This window comes from Limanda limanda, chromosome 18, assembly GCF_963576545.1.
Source record: "Limanda limanda chromosome 18, fLimLim1.1, whole genome shotgun sequence".
Classification (NCBI taxonomy): domain Eukaryota; kingdom Metazoa; phylum Chordata; class Actinopteri; order Pleuronectiformes; family Pleuronectidae; genus Limanda; species Limanda limanda.
Genome location: NC_083653.1, coordinates 12,760,013 through 12,777,360, shown reverse-complemented (window position 1 = coordinate 12,777,360; position 17,348 = coordinate 12,760,013). Strand labels below are relative to the sequence as shown.

The 17,348-nt window shown below is 41.9% G+C and overlaps 2 protein-coding genes across 4 annotated transcripts; one reads left to right on the top strand and one right to left on the bottom strand.

Moving 5' to 3' along the window:
- The first annotated feature begins 301 nt into the window (after nt 1–301).
- On the top strand, nt 302–7,401 carry rsph9 (radial spoke head component 9). 3 transcript variants are annotated; one of them, XM_061091287.1, is made up of 5 exons: nt 302–528; nt 617–776; nt 1,291–1,420; nt 1,683–1,829; nt 7,193–7,401. In XM_061091287.1, the coding sequence occupies exons 1-5, from the start codon at nt 302–304 to the stop codon at nt 7,351–7,353; spliced, it is 825 nt and encodes a 274-aa protein (XP_060947270.1). In that variant the 3' UTR covers nt 7,354–7,401. The 3 variants fall into 3 exon arrangements, with proteins under 3 accessions (XP_060947270.1, XP_060947269.1, XP_060947271.1); XM_061091286.1 differs by having other exon boundaries at nt 617–779; XM_061091288.1 differs by having other exon boundaries at nt 617–783; nt 1,343–1,420.
- A 391-nt stretch (nt 7,402–7,792) lies between these two features.
- On the bottom strand, nt 7,793–10,609 carry mrps18a (mitochondrial ribosomal protein S18A). The gene is made up of 6 exons (XM_061091289.1): nt 10,443–10,609; nt 9,682–9,713; nt 9,256–9,360; nt 9,035–9,158; nt 8,383–8,455; nt 7,793–8,291 (listed from the first exon to the last, which is right to left on the bottom strand). Exons 1-6 carry the CDS (start codon nt 10,588–10,590, stop codon nt 8,147–8,149), a joined length of 627 nt encoding a protein of 208 aa, XP_060947272.1. The 5' UTR covers nt 10,591–10,609; the 3' UTR covers nt 7,793–8,146.
- Nucleotides 10,610–17,348: the final 6,739 nt, after the last annotated feature.

The window sequence follows — 17,348 nt, the reverse complement described above, 5'->3', positions numbered from 1 at the left end:
CAGTCAGCTGAAGAGAAATAACCTTTCATAAATCCTGCAGAGACACATGCGTCCTTTAAATCAATTAATTTGCTCTTGTGGTGGTAATAACGTGACTTTGTATTTGTGTTAACGTGGGAGGTGGACAAGTGTTTAGCGTCACTATAGCAACCGCGTCGACGAGCGTTGTTGTCAGTAGCAACCACTGTAGCAGCTCTCGGACTGTGTTGTTAGCTGTCATGCTAGCCGGCAAGTAGCTAACAACACCGCGGGGACGTTGAGACTGGTATAAACTGACGCTGTAAGGTTCACTGGAGAAACGATGGATTCCCAGTCGCTGTACTTTTCCCTGGAACTCGTCGCCGGAAGCGGGGACACTCTGAACGTCGAGCAGAGAGCCGCACTGCAGACTTCCCTGGTGATTCTGCAGAAAAACTACAAGTTCCAGCGAGTCCTGCTCTGGGGCAAAGTGCTGGGGTTGAAGGCGGATTACTTTATTGCACAGGGGAGAGGAGAGGATGAGATGAAGGATAGGAAGAATCTGTATAGGTGGGAGAATCTCGCCTGTGACTCAGTTTCATTCATCTGCTGTGTGTAGAAAAAACCTGATTGTGTGTGTCATGGCTGTTTCCTCCAGCTTGAACTGTGTGGACTGGTTCCTGCTGCCCCCTGCCACAGGCCCTTTAATCGACCAAGTGTCCAGCGCTGCCAAGGGTCGCTTCACAGGAGACCCCTCACATGTGTACGAGAATCGGGAAATGCGCAGGCGAGGAGAAGGAGATGAAGAAGAGGAGGTCGTGGTGAGTATTGATATAAAGTAATAACAAAGATGAATGTGGGAGCAAAATTAAACAGACAATAAAACTAGGATTGCACTCAGCAGAGCACATAGGTCCCCCGAGGCCCAGCAGTCCCCTACAATTAAAACAAGCTTTATAGCTAAGGCCCCATTACATTAGGATCAGCATTCAATTTCACACAGACATAGATATCAACACCCTAAATATTTTTTTCTTTTTCATAAAGATTCACGAGTAATCAACAAAAATGTTGGAGAAAGTGAAAACAGTTTTTTTGGCATCTGCCCAATGATCCACAACAAAATGTCATGGTTTTTCCCTGACGCATCACCACACCCTCCCACTCAATTCCGTGGTAATCCGTCCAGTAGTTGTTGTGTAATCCTGCTAACACACTAATAAACGCAGATGGCAGAAGAAGAGAGCACAAAAGAGTCTTACTGGTGCACTTCTGTGATTCGTTCCTGTTGTTGATATCTGTACAGTCATGAAAGTCTGCTCTTATTTTCAGACCAAAGTGAATGAGGAGATCAGGCTGGCAGTGACAGTTCATCACATCAGAGAGGAAGTGTCTGTGGTACCACGAGGTGCATTCGTCAAGAATCCACACGGCCTCGTCCAGATCAACCGCAGCTTTGGCGGTAATCAGATTTTACTGTTTCACATCATGTGTGAGTCTAAGTCCCATTGTGGAGCATTAACATTTGCAGCTGTGTGTAATTGGTTTCATCAAGCCTTGTTAAAATGTCGTATTTATGTCAATTGGACCAACACGTCAAATGGGTTAGGGTTATGGTCGGGTTTACATTGGAAATGTTCCATAATTCCTTTCAAATGGATTGGGTTAACTTACAGTTCTGTACCCTGTGTAAAAGTTTATTTCTTTTGTGCATTGTTCCCCAGGTCTGTCTCACTCTGAAGCAGGAAAGCTCGACAGTTTCCTGCACTTCAGCGAACCAAAGAAGCTGAAGAAGAAGAGCATCCTAGAGACGAGTCAACTCAACCCAGCTATTGACTTCCTGAATGTGCTGAGTGATGACATTCCTAAAGGTGAAGCCACAGAGCTCAGTTTACCCGACACCAAAACATGCCACCTCTTGTTCCTTTGTACACAACAACAAAATTCAATCCCTATAAACTTAGAGGATAGTTTCAAGTCATGTTTCAATAAGCCTTTTAGAGAGCCAGCGATACAACTGGAGGTTCTTCACTGTCACTTTTATAACTAATGAAATGAGATCAGAATATGAATCAGTGTGGCGACTGGAACAACTATCTACATTTTACTGTAAAATGAAATTGAGCAATGCTACACTGATAAATCCCCCTCACCTCCAGATTTCCTGGGAATGTGTTGTAAGAAAGGTTCCACCCGAAATTATGTTTTTGTCTCTCGTGGTTTGATGACTTCATTACTACCAATCAGATTTGATTAGAAATATCTTGGCTCTTACTCCTGGATTCAGGGCCCAAGTACTGCGATAGAGGTGTGGTCCTGAGTGCCATAATAGTTCACTTATTTATTTGTCAATTAGTTCTTGTTCTCGTTTGGTTATGTGGTTAAAAGCATAATATAATGATGTTGACTCTTTCGGGTTTGTGTGTTCAAATGCCGGTGTGAGGCTCAAACATTTGAGCTGTTGAACATTTTTCCACGTTGGAAAAATGTATGATAAATAGAATCATGTAAATTGACTGCGGAGAAACTCCTGAGAATCAGGTCCAGACCTTTCACACCTTCTCTGCTCAGACGCATTAAAAAACAGCAACAAATTCTCAGAAGGACTCAGGTGAGGGGGGGTGCAGCAGGCAGAGGCAAGAATGAAGGTATTTTTTCGGCTGCGGATATCGGGAGTGAAAAACTCACCGACACCGGCGTTGACTCTTATCAGCATAAAAACTCTCTTGACATCTTCATCTGTGTTCTACATGCGTGGCTCTGCTTTGTATACCCTGTTTTTTAAGCGTCATCAACCCCCTCATGCTGAATCTCCTGCTGTCCGCTCACATCAGCTCCTCCGGACTTTCTGCAGACTCTATACTCAGGAGTCAGGCAGAGAAAGTCTGCAGAAATTCCTTCGAGTTCAGTGCATGTCTGAAAGCAGCTTTTGTCGAGCAGGCCTGTTAGGGTTGGTTTCTTGGCTGGATGTGATGCAGATTAAGTGACGTCCTGCATGTTCAAGTGTATGAGCGTCCAAAACTAAACGTGCAACAGATGTTTGATTTCACAGAGCTTCCTCGTGTGTATATGTTTGTGTGTGTTCTTTGAGTTGATACTGACGTTAACAGTGTCACCGCTGCAGCAGACACTACACAGCTGTCTCAATGCCACACTCAGCCGTTTGAGCAGCATTTCACACGAGTTCGCTGAACAGGAGAAACAGTTTTTCTCTATTTTTGAATGGGACTCTGGGGAAAATGCAGTATAATGCATTTCCACCAAAAGACAGATGTTTACTTCTAAGACCCCCGGGCTGTGCTCCACCTCTTTTCCACAACCAGTGTCCAGCTCTCAATTTACAGCTGTAGATTTCCCATCCTACCACACCTCTTATTCATTTATATTTTAGTTGAATCATACTTTGTCAGAAACAAAACAAAGGGTGAAACTGTTAAACCATCGTTATTACAGAGAACGCTCTTCTCATTGTTTACGGTAATAGTTATATTATATTAAAGGTTTTACGTTTTTCTCGTACCTGTGTATATATGACGTGTATGTCGTCACATCCTTTGGTGGACCTGTGCATGAGACGGATGCACAGAGCCGGTCCACGAGTGAGAATAAAAGATACTTAATTAAACAGACGCTCCGCTTATACTTTTCAAGCTAAGTTACACTGCGCAAGTGAGTTAACTTAACAGGTTATGGTCCCAGGGCTGAAGACAAGCGAGCGTGAAGTAGTTTAATGCGACGTATTGCGCATAGCTAGCAGAGAAGCTAGAAGAAAGTGACGGGCTAACGATGGCTAACCGAGCAACAGGAGTTCCAGCACCGCAGCTTATATTCGATGGGTTTGAGGTGATATTCATGAGAATGGACATTTGTATTACTTATCAACTGTTGAGAAGGATGTTGATAAATGTAAAGTATGTCATGATATGCAAACTTGGCATGAAATATTGGGTCATTGTATTTACGAAGATGTGAAAAGGTTGCAAAGTGTTGTGAAGGGCATGGTGATTAAGGGAGGTGCAGTAGGGTTGGATCAATTATGTGATGTGGGTACACAGGGAAAGTTCACCCAGACAAGAAATAGGGAGCCAGATAGGAAGGCAAAGAAGCCCCTAGAACTAGTCCACACCGACTTACCTGGTCCCATGCGGACACCAAGCATAGAAGGACACAGATATGCACAGTCCTTTACAGACGACTACTCAGGTACTATGCTTGTATATTTTCTAAAGTCCAAGAGTGATCCAGTGCAGGCCACAGAAAAATTCTTAGCAGACATAGCTCCTTATGGAAAAGTCAAGTGTATCCGTTCAGATAACGGCACTGAGTTTACAAGTCGAAACTTCCAGACACTTGTAACAAAAAAATAGGATTAGACATGGGGCGTCTGCGCCATACTCACCCCACCAAAAAGGCACTGCAGAGAGAGGGTGGAGAAAACTCTATGATATGAGCAGGTGCCTACTGATAGAAAGCGGGTTACCAGATGATTTATGTTTCTACGCTGTACAGACCTCAGCTTATGTGAGAAACAGATGTTACAGTAGGCGTACAAAGAAAACGCCATGCGAGCTATTCACAGGCACCAGACATATCCAAATTACAAAAATTCGGATCGATGTGTTTTGCCTACAAGCAAGAGGAAAGCAAATTGGACTCCAAATGTGAGCAAGGTGTTTTCATAGGCTATGATCAAAACAGCCCAGCCTATCTAGTGTACTATCCAGACACAGAGAGGGTTAAAAAGCATAGGTTGGTGAAATTCACCACTAAAGCAAGCAAAGAAAGGGAAACACAAACATCTGAGTCACACATAGAATACGGGGATATACACTCTACTGTTGACAACAGTGATGAGTATGTTGTTGATAAGAATGTGGAAAATGTACCAGGTCAAGGTGTTCAAAGTGATGTTAGTGAGACTTCATCTGAAAAGACTGAGTACACACAGCCAGATGTGTCCACAGAGACTGTGATCAAGAGGAACCCACCGAGAATTAGAAAGAAACCAGCTTATCTACAGGATTATGTGACAGATGACAAACTGCACACATGCATAGACTCTTGTTACAGAGCAGTGTGTGACATACCTCAAACTTACCAGGACGCCATTGCATCAAGCAAAGCAAGGCCGTGGACTAATGCCATGAGAGAGGAGATGCAATCCCTGGAGAATGAGACTTTCAGCCTTACTCAGTTGCCACCAGGCAAACTGACAGTGGGGGGCAGATGGTTTCATGCACTTAAGACCAGAAGTGATGGATCTGATAAATATAAAGCGAGATTCGTAGCAAAAGGCTACAGTCAGAAATCAGGCACTGACTATGAGGAGACTTTCTCACCCACAGCTGATATGTCAACTGTGAGAGTGGTCATGCAAAAGGCGGTACAAGATAACCTAGTCCTACACCAGATGGATGTTAAGACAGCTTACTTGCATGCCCCAATTGACCGTGAAATGTATATGGAGCAACCTGAGGTTTATGAGAAAAAGTCCAATACAGGCGAAAAACTTGTGTGTAAATTACAAAAATCTATCTATGGTCTGAAACAATCAGGGAGAAATTGGAATACGATGTTGCATACATGTTTAATTGAGAATGATTTTGTACAGAACCCAGCTGATAACTGTTTATACAAAAGAAAAGCTCAACTAGAAAGTGATCCTAATCATATGGGTTGACAATTTGGTCATAGCAGCTAGTAATGAAAATGTTCTGAAAAATGTAAAGAGAATACTCACTGAAAGGTTCAAAATGAAAGACTTGGGAAAGCTGAGACATTTCTTGTGCATAGATTTCGAACAAGCAGATGGTGTAGTCAAAATGTCACAGGGGAGATATGTGAGCAAAATTCTAGATCAATTTGGGATGCAGGATTGCAAAGCTAGAGAAACTCCATGTGAACCAAAACTTGAATACACAGAAGATGCAGAAAAACTGACAGACCCAAGAATGCACAGGGAGGCAGTAGGAAGTTTAATTTATCGGTCTACATGTACCCGACCAGACATAACTTTTGTGGTCAGTAAACTCTCCCAGCACTTGGCTGAACCAACAGTAGAACACTGGAACACATTAAAACATGTGTTCAGGTACCTAAAAGGTACAACAGAACAGGATTTATGTTTCAGGAGAAATGATACAGAAAAATTAGGCCTAAGAGTCGACAGTGATGCTGACTGGGCATCAGATCCAGCAGATAGGCGAAGTACATCAGGTTATTGTGTCAGTCTAAATAAGGGAAGCTCTTTGATATCCTGGAAAACAAGAAAACAACCGACAGTAGCTTTATCCTCTTGTGAGGCTGAATACATGTCCTTGGCATCAGCCGTACAGGAATGCATTTACTTAGAGCAGTTACTCAGGGGTGTAGACACATACCAATATGCAAAAACAAAAGTGTATGAAGACAACCAAGGTGCCATAGCACTAGCCAAAAATCCAGTCAACAGACAACTGATCAAGCACATTGACATTAAGTATCATTTTATCAGGGAAAATGTGAATCGAAAGTTTATTTTGGAATATGGTCCTACTAGGCAAATGATTGCTGATGTCCTGACAAAGCCAGCTACTAAGCTGAAGTTATAAAGATTTGCACGAAACATGTTTGGTACTTAAGAGTGCAAAGAGTATTTTGTTGCTTTGAGTATCAAGGATACCACATTCTGTTATTTTTGTTTTGATGCAACCTAATGTGATTAGAGCGAGTGGGGGTGTTAAACTATCATTATTATAGAGAACGCTCTTCTCATTGTTTACGGTAAGTTATATTATATTAGAGGTTTTACGTTTTTCTCGTACCTGTGTATATATGACGTGTATGTCGTCACATCCTTTGGTGGACCTGTGCATGAGACGGATGCACAGAGCCGGTGCACGAGTGAGAATAAAAGATACTTAATTAAACAGACGCTCCGCTTATACTTTTCACGCTAAGTTACGCAAGTAAGTTAACTTAACAGAAACTATTGTCTTATTTCTCAGAATTGTCTCCCTTCAGTGTAGTTCAAGTTTTTAAGGTCTTTGGTTTGTGGTCCCACCCAAACATTTTCCGAAACAGGTTCAACTGTAGATATCATAAAACACAGAGTGTTGATTGGTTGCTCCTGGCATGTGAAGAACATATCTGTCTTTGAGTGATTTCCAAAGAAAACTCCAGTCGTCTACTTTACATGACGTTGCAGCCTCTTTCATGTATCAACTGTTTACAAGCTTTCTGCCCTTGTCTGCAGGATCATGGAGTCTCCAGTTTGAATGTGGCAGCAAAGTGTGCGTGCTTCGCAGCCTGTTGTGGCTCGGCCTGACCTTCTACCACGTGCCAATGACGCCACAGCACGGATACATCTACATCGGTGATGGGGCCAAGAATTTGGACCTCGCCTTCATGCTGTAAAGAGACACTTACAGACGTAGTTCATGCTGCAGTTTTTACATATATCTCTTCAAAACCAAAGTCTGCTCTATGCAGCATGTTGCACGACTATTTATCTTCTTATCCAGTTTGAATGTGGCAGCAAAGTGTGCGTGCTTCGCAGCATGTTGTGGCTCGGCCTGACCTTCTACCACGTGCTAATGACACCACAGCACGGGTACATCTACATCGGTGACGGGGCCAAGAATTTGGACCTCGCCTTCCTGCTGTAAAGAGACACTTACAGACGTAGTTCAAGCTGCAGTTTTTTCATATATCTCTTCAAAATCAAAGTCGGTTCTATGCAGCATGTTGCACGACTATTTATCTTCTCTTTTACGCAGTTCATGTCTACAAGCGTTCTCTTCTATTTAGTTCTCATGCATAAAGGCTATTCCTATACAGTAAACAAATGCTGAGGTAGAATAAACAGACATTTTATTTGCACATCTGTGTTGCCTCGAGTTTACACAGTCAACATACCACCTACTTCGAAAGTGTAACACTGACCCAGTTGTTGTTCACATGAAGTTGTCAGTGAGTTAATCTCAAGGCTTTTTGAAAACCCCACAGAGAGAAATGGATGAGTGTGATTTATTCAAAGTGTGACACAGTTTCCTAAACAAAGGGTGGATTAACAGATGGATGAAGTGTTTAGGCCTTTTCCCAGGGCACAATCACAAAAGTCAGACGTGGAGATCCACTGCATCCGTGCGTAATCGGCCCACCTACTCTTCCAACAGCTGCTGTACTGATTCATCGAGCCTTTTGTCCTTCAGTGTTTTATGTAAAGAGGCTTGACACCGTAACACACATTGTCCTTGAGTGCTGGGTGGCCAACAAGCATACGCTTCTTACACCACTTCAGTCCTCTTTTATAGATGGGTTTCACAGAGTCAATAGACCAGCGAGTCAAATATCTGTAGAAAAAAAAATAGAGATGTAAAACATATTTATTGATAGACATACATACTGGGAGTTGGTGGACACAGACACAGATGCATGTATCACCTGTTAAGTTGTTGCTTGGGCCTCTTTGGGACATGGCCTTCAGGAAGTTTGGGTTTGTGGTCAGGTAGTAGACCTTGAACACAGGAAAGAAATAAGGAGTTGAAACATGTCAGCAACACTGTTATCAGAGAAAGCTCTTCAGTGAGACAGTGGGAAAAAACTAAACGGCATAAAGATACAGTTTAGTTGGATTAAACTCAGGCCACACATTTGCGGTGAACAAAGGAATTACTTATCCACCAGCTGTCCTGATAGGTGATAGTGTTAAAAATATATGGGAACCCGCGTTGTGACAAGCAGATCAAATTCAGCCTACTTTAATCTGTAATGAATATATAACCAAAATGGGTTTTTTTCACCTACAAACAGTTAGAATGCAATATCAATTTATTAGAAAATAATATATTGGGGAATAGGGTTAAACTTATCTATCCTGCTTTCTTGATCCAGTTTCCACAACTGTTTGCTATTCGATAGAGTCAAAATCAACACTATCTTGACTACTTATATGTATTTGAAATTAGTTTCAATGTTGCAAAGCTACACAGACAGATTCAGTGTCATTTCAGACAGGCCAAAAGAGGATGTGTTGGAATCATAGTCGATAAAAATGTTAATAAAACCCCACAGAGGGGTAGTCACTAACACAGACCTGCTCTGTGAGCCATCTGCACACAAATGGTAATCTTTCGATGCTCCTGTGGACAGAGACCAGTGATTCTCCTGGGCAACATCCCTCCATCTGACCTGATGAACTGACTGAGAAGCAAGACGTCCTGGGAGAGGAAAAGAATCAAATCAGGCACCTTAAACAGCTGATAACACTTTCAAGAATATCTTATTTGGTCATTGCCTGCCCCTGAAGGCATTTACCGTGTAGTTGTATTTGTTCTGTAGGTCCCATTTGTAGATAGGACACTTGGCTGTGGGGTTTGGAGGTTGTGGTCCTACTGGGATTTCTACGATTTGTCCCTCGAGCTGAGAAAAGATGAGCAGTATTATACCTTTGAAATAAAAAATGGCATGGCCAGCCACAAGAAAGTTTTCTGATCCTAAGCCCCTCAACCAACTACAATGTATTATAACTTTTTGTTATAGAGGTGTGCTGATGGAGGTCATTGAAATGCGGACATTTCTGAAATTTGTTTTTTAATTGTCATGTCATGAAGCACTCAAAAACACGAGGTGTATACATAGAGTCGATAAAAGACTATATATCTATCAAAGGAAATACTACAGATTATAAAATTGTACGTTCACTATTATGTCAGTTTCACATCACAACACTCTTTTACTTACCATTGTGGTTTTACCCTCCTGCTTTTCTACCACTGCAACAAAACAGGATGCAAAACATTACACAGTATTCAGAAACACAAATATTGCCGTTGCTATTTTTCAGTTTTTGCCTTTTTGACAGCAAGTTAATAATTTTTTGTCAGTCTTGAACTCTTATCAAACATGACAACATATGTTTTTAAATAAAGGAAAATCTCAACTCTTTGGGGGTTAAATTTGTAGCTTGTTAATTTCTCATGATAGGTTCAGTGATAGATACAATTTAATAATCTCTGGTGGGAATTAATTTGTCACAACTGAAAAATTAAAAAGAAGCACACAAATAAGGAAAGTACAGTAATGCAAAAGTACACAGTTGGGTTCAATTTACAAAACGCACAGTTAGCAGACCTATACCAGTTTAATAAAATCCATTCTAAAATCAAAGTTTGATACGATTATGCAACCTTTACATATATAATCCCATACATGGTATAATAAACAACCATGTTCAAGGTTATTTAAAGTCAAGAAAATGAGTGAATCTCTGGTGCTAAACACTTTCTTGGAATCATAACACACTTGATGAAGAGGTATCAGGAGGGAGTCAACGCAGGACGTCAGGTGATTTGAAGGATTTATGTTTCATCTTGTTTTGGATTCACAATAGGAGTTAAAATAATCAGTGGAGAGTTTGTGTGAAGGCTTCAGGTTCTTATGTGAGGACACATCTACATTAGCATGCTAGCTAGCACACCGACACATGTGTATGGAACACTCACCCTGGCGGATCCCTCTGCTCGGGACGGTCACAGCACAGAGCCGAGGAACATGTATCCCCTGGAACACACCCACGTTAGAGGCTGCAGCTCCTAATTTCAACCCCGCAAACGAGGTGTACACAGACCTCAGTGCACCGCGGAGCGCCATGTTTAATTCTTGACCTTCGCCGTCGTCGCTTCCGGTATGAAAGCCTCGCGAGAGTGGAAACAGCGACCCCCTCGGCGAAGACTGCGCATAACAACCACGGCAGGAATGAAACCACCCAGACTTTCATAAACTAAACAGAAAGTAAGAACCGAAATGAAGGTAAACTACTATCACTTTCATTTATGAAATTAAGAATTTTTTTATGAACTGGCTCAGTGAAATAGGTCACTTTCAAAGTCCAGATACATATATTAATGGAACTGGTTTATGAATCTTTATCGAAAGCGTTGCCCATTTTAGCTAAGACGTAACTGTTATGTAATCATAGTAGTTCCTGCAACTCAGGATCAAACAAAAGTAAACATAGGGGCAAACAACGATGTACAAGACGTTGATGTTGAAAGGAGATTAAAGACAAGGAAACACTTGTGCGAAAGAGATGAAAACTGGCGTCTAGATGAAGCTACATGAGCCAAGAAAAAGATAAAGAAGACATTTTCAAGTATTTCTCTGCAAATAACGTGCCAGTGTGCATGGAAATAAATGCTGCAGTCCACACAATTCACTGCAGGATATATCTGTGGATCCCAGAGATTACTAAGAGAGGCTTTCATCCTTGTTTAGAGGGGCCACTGTTCATACCTCCATTCATCGAGGAGCGGTGTAGGAACACGCCAAGCTTTTGTTGCAGGAACGGAAGATACAGGTGGATTCGACGCACAGATCAGAAAGAGGCCCACGAAGATAAAGTGCTAGATGCTTGATAGTGTTATCATGAGAACACTATACGTCATTGTTTACCTGCTATGTTTGCTGTTGTTCAGGAATACATAATCATCTGTTTGAATAAGGGACGCATTAAGAACGCAATGGGAGACTGCAACAATAGAACAACAGAAGTGCTTCGGTGGATGCAGGAAAAAATACATTTGTGTAATTTACAGCAGATTACAGCAGCATGATAAATTGAAGATATACATAACACATTGTGTGTTTTGCAGGATCTACTACAATTGCATAAATGTAATGTAGGTCTGAATTTTCTTAACAAAATAACAACAATAGGAAACTCAGTCAGGAGTTATATATATTTTTTTGCTCATTTTTGGGTTCCTCCTATCATAACTATTACAATGAAACAACAAATGATGACTTCGTGGTTGAAACTATACCTAGTGATAGGGGTATTCTTTTTAATTAAAAGCCCCCTGTGGAGGTTTTGACCATCGGGGCCTTGGAGCAATGTTTTGTGTGTGTGTGTGTGTGTGTGTGTGTGTGTGTGTGTGTGTGTGTGTGTGTGTGTGTGTGTGTGTGTGTTTGTGTGTGTGTGAGGCCCTTTTTTGTTTGTATCATACCCAGGCAAGAGGATTTACATAATCACACAATCAACTTGTGCAATCAGATATTTGATGTTATTCATCAGATTGACAGTTGGTGGGGGTAACATTCAACATACAAAGATACGGAAGAAGAAGAATGCAAACAGGTTAACATGGATTCAATCAAAAACAAAGGTTTCAGAATAAAATGTTACGCTGCACATTTATTGGACCTCAAGGAGACACACCACCTAGTCAGGGTATGTATGAAACATAACTTTTGTTTGTGTAGTTGTACCAGAAAACTCCACCGTGCGACTTAATCTATTGGTTGAGCATAGTTCATTGTGAGTGTAGCATGGTAATTACACACAGGGCATGTCAGGATATTCACCATCACGGTTCCTTGGGTTCACGGCCAAAAATGCGAGCGATTTCTCAAATGCCATCTTAAGTGTGGAACCTAAAAGAGCTGCACACTGGGATGCAAATAGCCTCTTCTGTGTCCATCTTGTCTCCAGAGCTGAGAGGAGATAGAGATTACCGTCGCCCTGCCGCCACAAAGCACACATTGTCTCAGTGATTAGGTTCCTTCGTCAAGGACACTTAGGCAGTCACATTCCTTGAGAGAAGCCCCAAAAAATGGCATTTAAAGTGTCTGGCCACCTCCTCATAGGCTTTGATATTCAAATGAAACATGGCCCTGTACAAACAGACGCCTCAGCTGAGGAAGGCAGGGGGAGAGTAAATCAGATAGGATTTCCCTCAGATGAAAAGAGCTCGTTTGACATTTTCACAGCGAGCACTGGGGGACACTGAGGCAATGTTGGTTTGATGTCATGGTGGGAAGTTATTGCTGTGTGGAAAAGGTTAGCATTTTCACCCCTGCCTCCCTGGATAAACGCTAAAACGCAGCATGGAACAAGCAGATGAGCTGAGACCAGAGAGAGGAAGAGCGGGCACAGTCTCATAACACAAAAACAAATCCAACCCACCCTGCTGCATTCCTTTTTTATTGTCACACTGGTCAGTTTGTTTGGCCTTTAATGTTTTTGCTGTAGACTGAAGGGCCCCTGGTGATGCTGCAGAGGACTCTGCACAAGAAGAGCTGCAAGAGGGTCTTAATAGCAAAACCATGGGATCTGCAAAGTTGAATTAAATGCCACGTGCATAGTAGAAACATTTCATTTGAAAACAGCATTTCTTAGAGTAAAAGAGTCTCTGTCCACACAAGTATATTGGTTCCATATCAGTTGAATCTCATCCCAGCACGTCTGAAAATGCATATATTGTGACCACTGATGTTCATGCACTTGCCGATGTTCACAGGAAGGCACACATTGCACATTGAAATTGTCACAGATTGCTCTCACAAAGATATAAGCAGTTGTGTTATAGTAAAAGGCAGAATTAAACTGCACTGACAGCTGTTAGCAAAGACAACAGGGTCAGCAACAGTTGTATGTGATTATCCATGTTGTGTTCTACACTGGTAGCTGCAGCCGAGGCCTTTCGTCTTCTGGAACGGGGTGATGTTTTTGGAGCCCAACAAGTCAGCGAAGGCTACATCTTGACCTGAAAAGACCAAATCAGCAAGTGGTTGTGAATGTCTGAGTCATTTCCAAACGTCTCCGCTTCTGCGTATCAAGACTAAAACATTTCCCCAGAGTTTTCAAACTAAAATGGAGCCAGCAGCGTTTCCAAACTTCTCTGTTTGAAAGGGACTAAAACTCCAGAGCAGTGTTGACACCAGGCGTAACGTTAGCACATGCAATTGATTGCAACAGTTGTGGCATAGCTCTGTAATGTTTCCTCACATGTAGGATTTCTCCCAATGAGCACCAAAGGTTTTTGACAGAATATCTCATTCCCATGCAGGTGGAATGTGTGGATTTGCTGCCCGAAATTGATGGGCACAGTCTGGTATGCAATTAAGGCATAGCTGTCACTAAGAGGCTTTCCTGGGTGATTAACTTGTAAGGGCTGTTGCATCCAAGGAAGTCAACTGAACACAATTAGCCTATTTCCAAGGAATGAGTTTGGTTTAAGGCCCCCGCTGCTCGTAAGATGAGGTGGGAAGAAAGAGGTTCTCTGAAGCAGACAACTGGAAATCAGGACGCAGCTTTTATCGACCAGGGAGTGGACCTCAGTGTCCTGAGTGACATTCAATGTGCATTCATCGCTCCTCTTCTTCTTTTTTTCCCCTTTTGAAGCAGGGTAAAGCTTTCCCGCAAGTGACATGAATCTTATCCATCCAAGTATCCGCTGGCCCCCCCGTGTTTTCTGTTTCTCACCCCGCTCACTCACTACCCTTCCCTTACTTATTTGGGCGTACGTGCTAAATGGCACTGGCCTCTCCAACAAATTCACTGCTCTTTGAAGAGGCTCTTATCCCCATTTTTCCTTCGCTTGGCCCACAGAGAGTGGCAGCTTCTATCCTCCTTCTCACACACGTACCCACACACACACACACACACACACACACTCAGCCTGTCTGTGAGCACACACACACACTCAATAAAAAACGCAAACCTCTTCAGATGTTTGAAAACATTTTGTCCTCTCCTCTTGCAATTTTCTTCCTGCTGGGGATGTAGTTTTTGTTTTAGTTTGAAACTGGTTCCGCACCTCCCGAGGTCCAGTGTCCTTTGGCTGGGTTTTGTTTGTCTGACCTTTCAAGGATTCATCCCTCCGCCGACTAGCAACAAGGAAGTCAATTAAAGCAGAGACGGAGTCAGATCAGAAAAGACAGAAGAGACAACTAATTTGTTTTCTTCCGGATCAGTGTCACAGATCAGGAATTCTCCCTCTGCATGTGTTTTAAATGAAAGAATCATGTTCCACCTGTAGGAACAACAGCCAGAAATATAACCAGCGATTAATATAAGCTCGGAGCGATGTTTTAATGTGATGCAGGGATGTCTCATGCTGTGCAGATTCCTGCAGCACTGGCCAGATTAGTTTCCCACCATGGCTGCCCCTGCTCTTAACTTCCTCCTTGTGCATGTTGCTATGATGCCTGCAGCAGCATTCTCACAAAGACCAGATGGTTTCTAGCCAGCTGCGGTCCTCTTTACTAAAAGGCCATCTGCAAGTGGTCATGTGACATATGAGGTGACCATTTATATTGAAAGAGCTGCAACTTCTTTTCTGAAATAACTAATCGTTCATCCTCTTTGATAACTGGGTTACAATGTATCAATACATTTTACTCTTTAAGTTGTATGATTGATATTTTGGTCACATGGAAATTGTAAAGAGAAGATTGATACATTATCACCCTCACAAATCAAACAGGAGATATATCTGGCTCTTTGGTGGGTAAAAACCCCCAAAACGTTTGATTAGGTGCATAATTAATTGACTTTATTGACGTTTGAATAGAGCAGCTTAAGATCAGTGATATGTTAAATCTGTGGTAAAGGTCTGGTATGACCGCACTCTCAAAAGTGATGACAACTTTCTCCCATGCATTTGAAACCATTTTTATTCATGAGATACGTCACCATTGTGCTTGTGAAACTGTTGGACAAACTAGCATTTCTTGGCTGATGTTGACCATAGATACGTCAGACAAGGTGTCACTTCATATTAGGGTTATTTTCGTCCGTTGACCTACATGCAAAATTAGTTGTTGACAGTTCCTCCTCACGTCTCATAAGGTCCAGTTCCAGAACAAAATGATTCAGGGTGCATCTGAAATTAGTGGGGGTTCACTTGTGAAGGGACTAAAACTTAGTCTTCCAAAAACTGCTTATTGCCCAGGTTGTATATGCCTATACAGTTGCTTTAATCGGGGTCAGAACAATACACACAACTGTATGTCCGTCCGTGTTAAGAGCAGAGATGTATCTTTGTAGCTGTCAATCAAACCCCAAGCAGTTTATAGCATAACAAGGTATGACATTTACATGATTACACATGGAATAATATGATACTGTTTGTTTCTGCTGTCTTGCACCCCAACACATCAACAGAATCTTGGAAAGGCAGCTGGTTCATCATCATAAATTCAATACGTCTGCAAGAGCTGACAGGTATGCGCATTTCTTTTCAAGCTGTGATGTATTTTCAAGAAACATCTCTCCTTCCACAACACCATTGATTCCATGTGCTCCAGTTCGCCAGCTGCTGTAGACAAAGACACAGTTTAGACCCAAAATTTCAACTGGTAAATAAATATAAGAATGTTACACAATGAAAACAACAAAACAAATGCCTCATGCCACCAACAAGTTTATTTAGATGCCTGCACAGGCTATTCTTTTGCAAGGTCAACTGGCATGGGTTGAAGCTGTGGACCAAGGGGTGCTGATGAGTCAGGAGTGAACTGGTTACCAGCCAGTTGGCACTAAACTGGAGATGGCTTGGCTGAAGTCTTCAAAACAACTTTGGTAACGTCAGCGAGGTTGTCATGAGGTGCCTCGGTTTCTTCAGCTGCTGAGGCTTTGTTGTTGCTGGTGTTTGACTTTGGCCTCCCCAATCAACTTCCCCCAAAACGGACATCCATGTAATCATATTGGACGATCAGCAAACAAATGAAGTTTGATTGATGTTTTAAAGGGTTCACTGCTTAATAATGTACCCATCTTCAAGAGTTCCTACTTACCACAAAAAAAAATATCAGATATATTTATGATTCGAATATCAACTGAGGTTGCACAATATTAAACATAGGGTACCTTGCATACTTTTGCTTCCCTGTAGAATCAGGCCAATGTTCAATGTTTATTTTACCACTGTATCACAATTATCGTTATCTTAATGTTAACAGATAATAATGTGTTGCAAATGGTAGCTAAAGTATTGTCCTAAGTGCCCGTTCTGGCCTCGCTATCTTAGCTCACTCAGCGTACAGAACACAGATAGTTCACCTGACAGTAGCATTATGAGGTGGTATCAGAGCAAAGCCTCACCCTGCAAGTTGATCTTATAGGTTCCTTGACTTTAGACTGTCACTGGTACACTGCAGTTCTAAGGTGGAATTATTTTACAAACTAAGCAGTCATTGTATTGACTGCTTAGATTGTTCATGACATATCTTGGATCATATATATATATTATAACAAGGTTAAAAACCTGTTTTCCATTGGAGGGGGCTGATTAAAGTTGCCTGGCGTATCTACAGTACAACACATGACTCATCATTATGACCTATTCCACCAAAATGTGAACTGGTTTAACAATTTTACCTACAGTTTTCCCACACTAAAATACACAATGGGATTAGAGTGTGGGAATATATCTAGACGATCTGTACCCCCTCCACCTTTATGGTCCCCACACGTTGCGTAAAAAGTATCCTGATGTCACATAAGGTCCTTGCAGGATTTTATTGACCCTCATTTGTCTCTTCTGTCTCCCACTGTGACTCAAACTGGGCTAACAAGTTATAAAGGATATAACTGAGAGCAGGCTCCATTGGAGACAGTTGTAGCC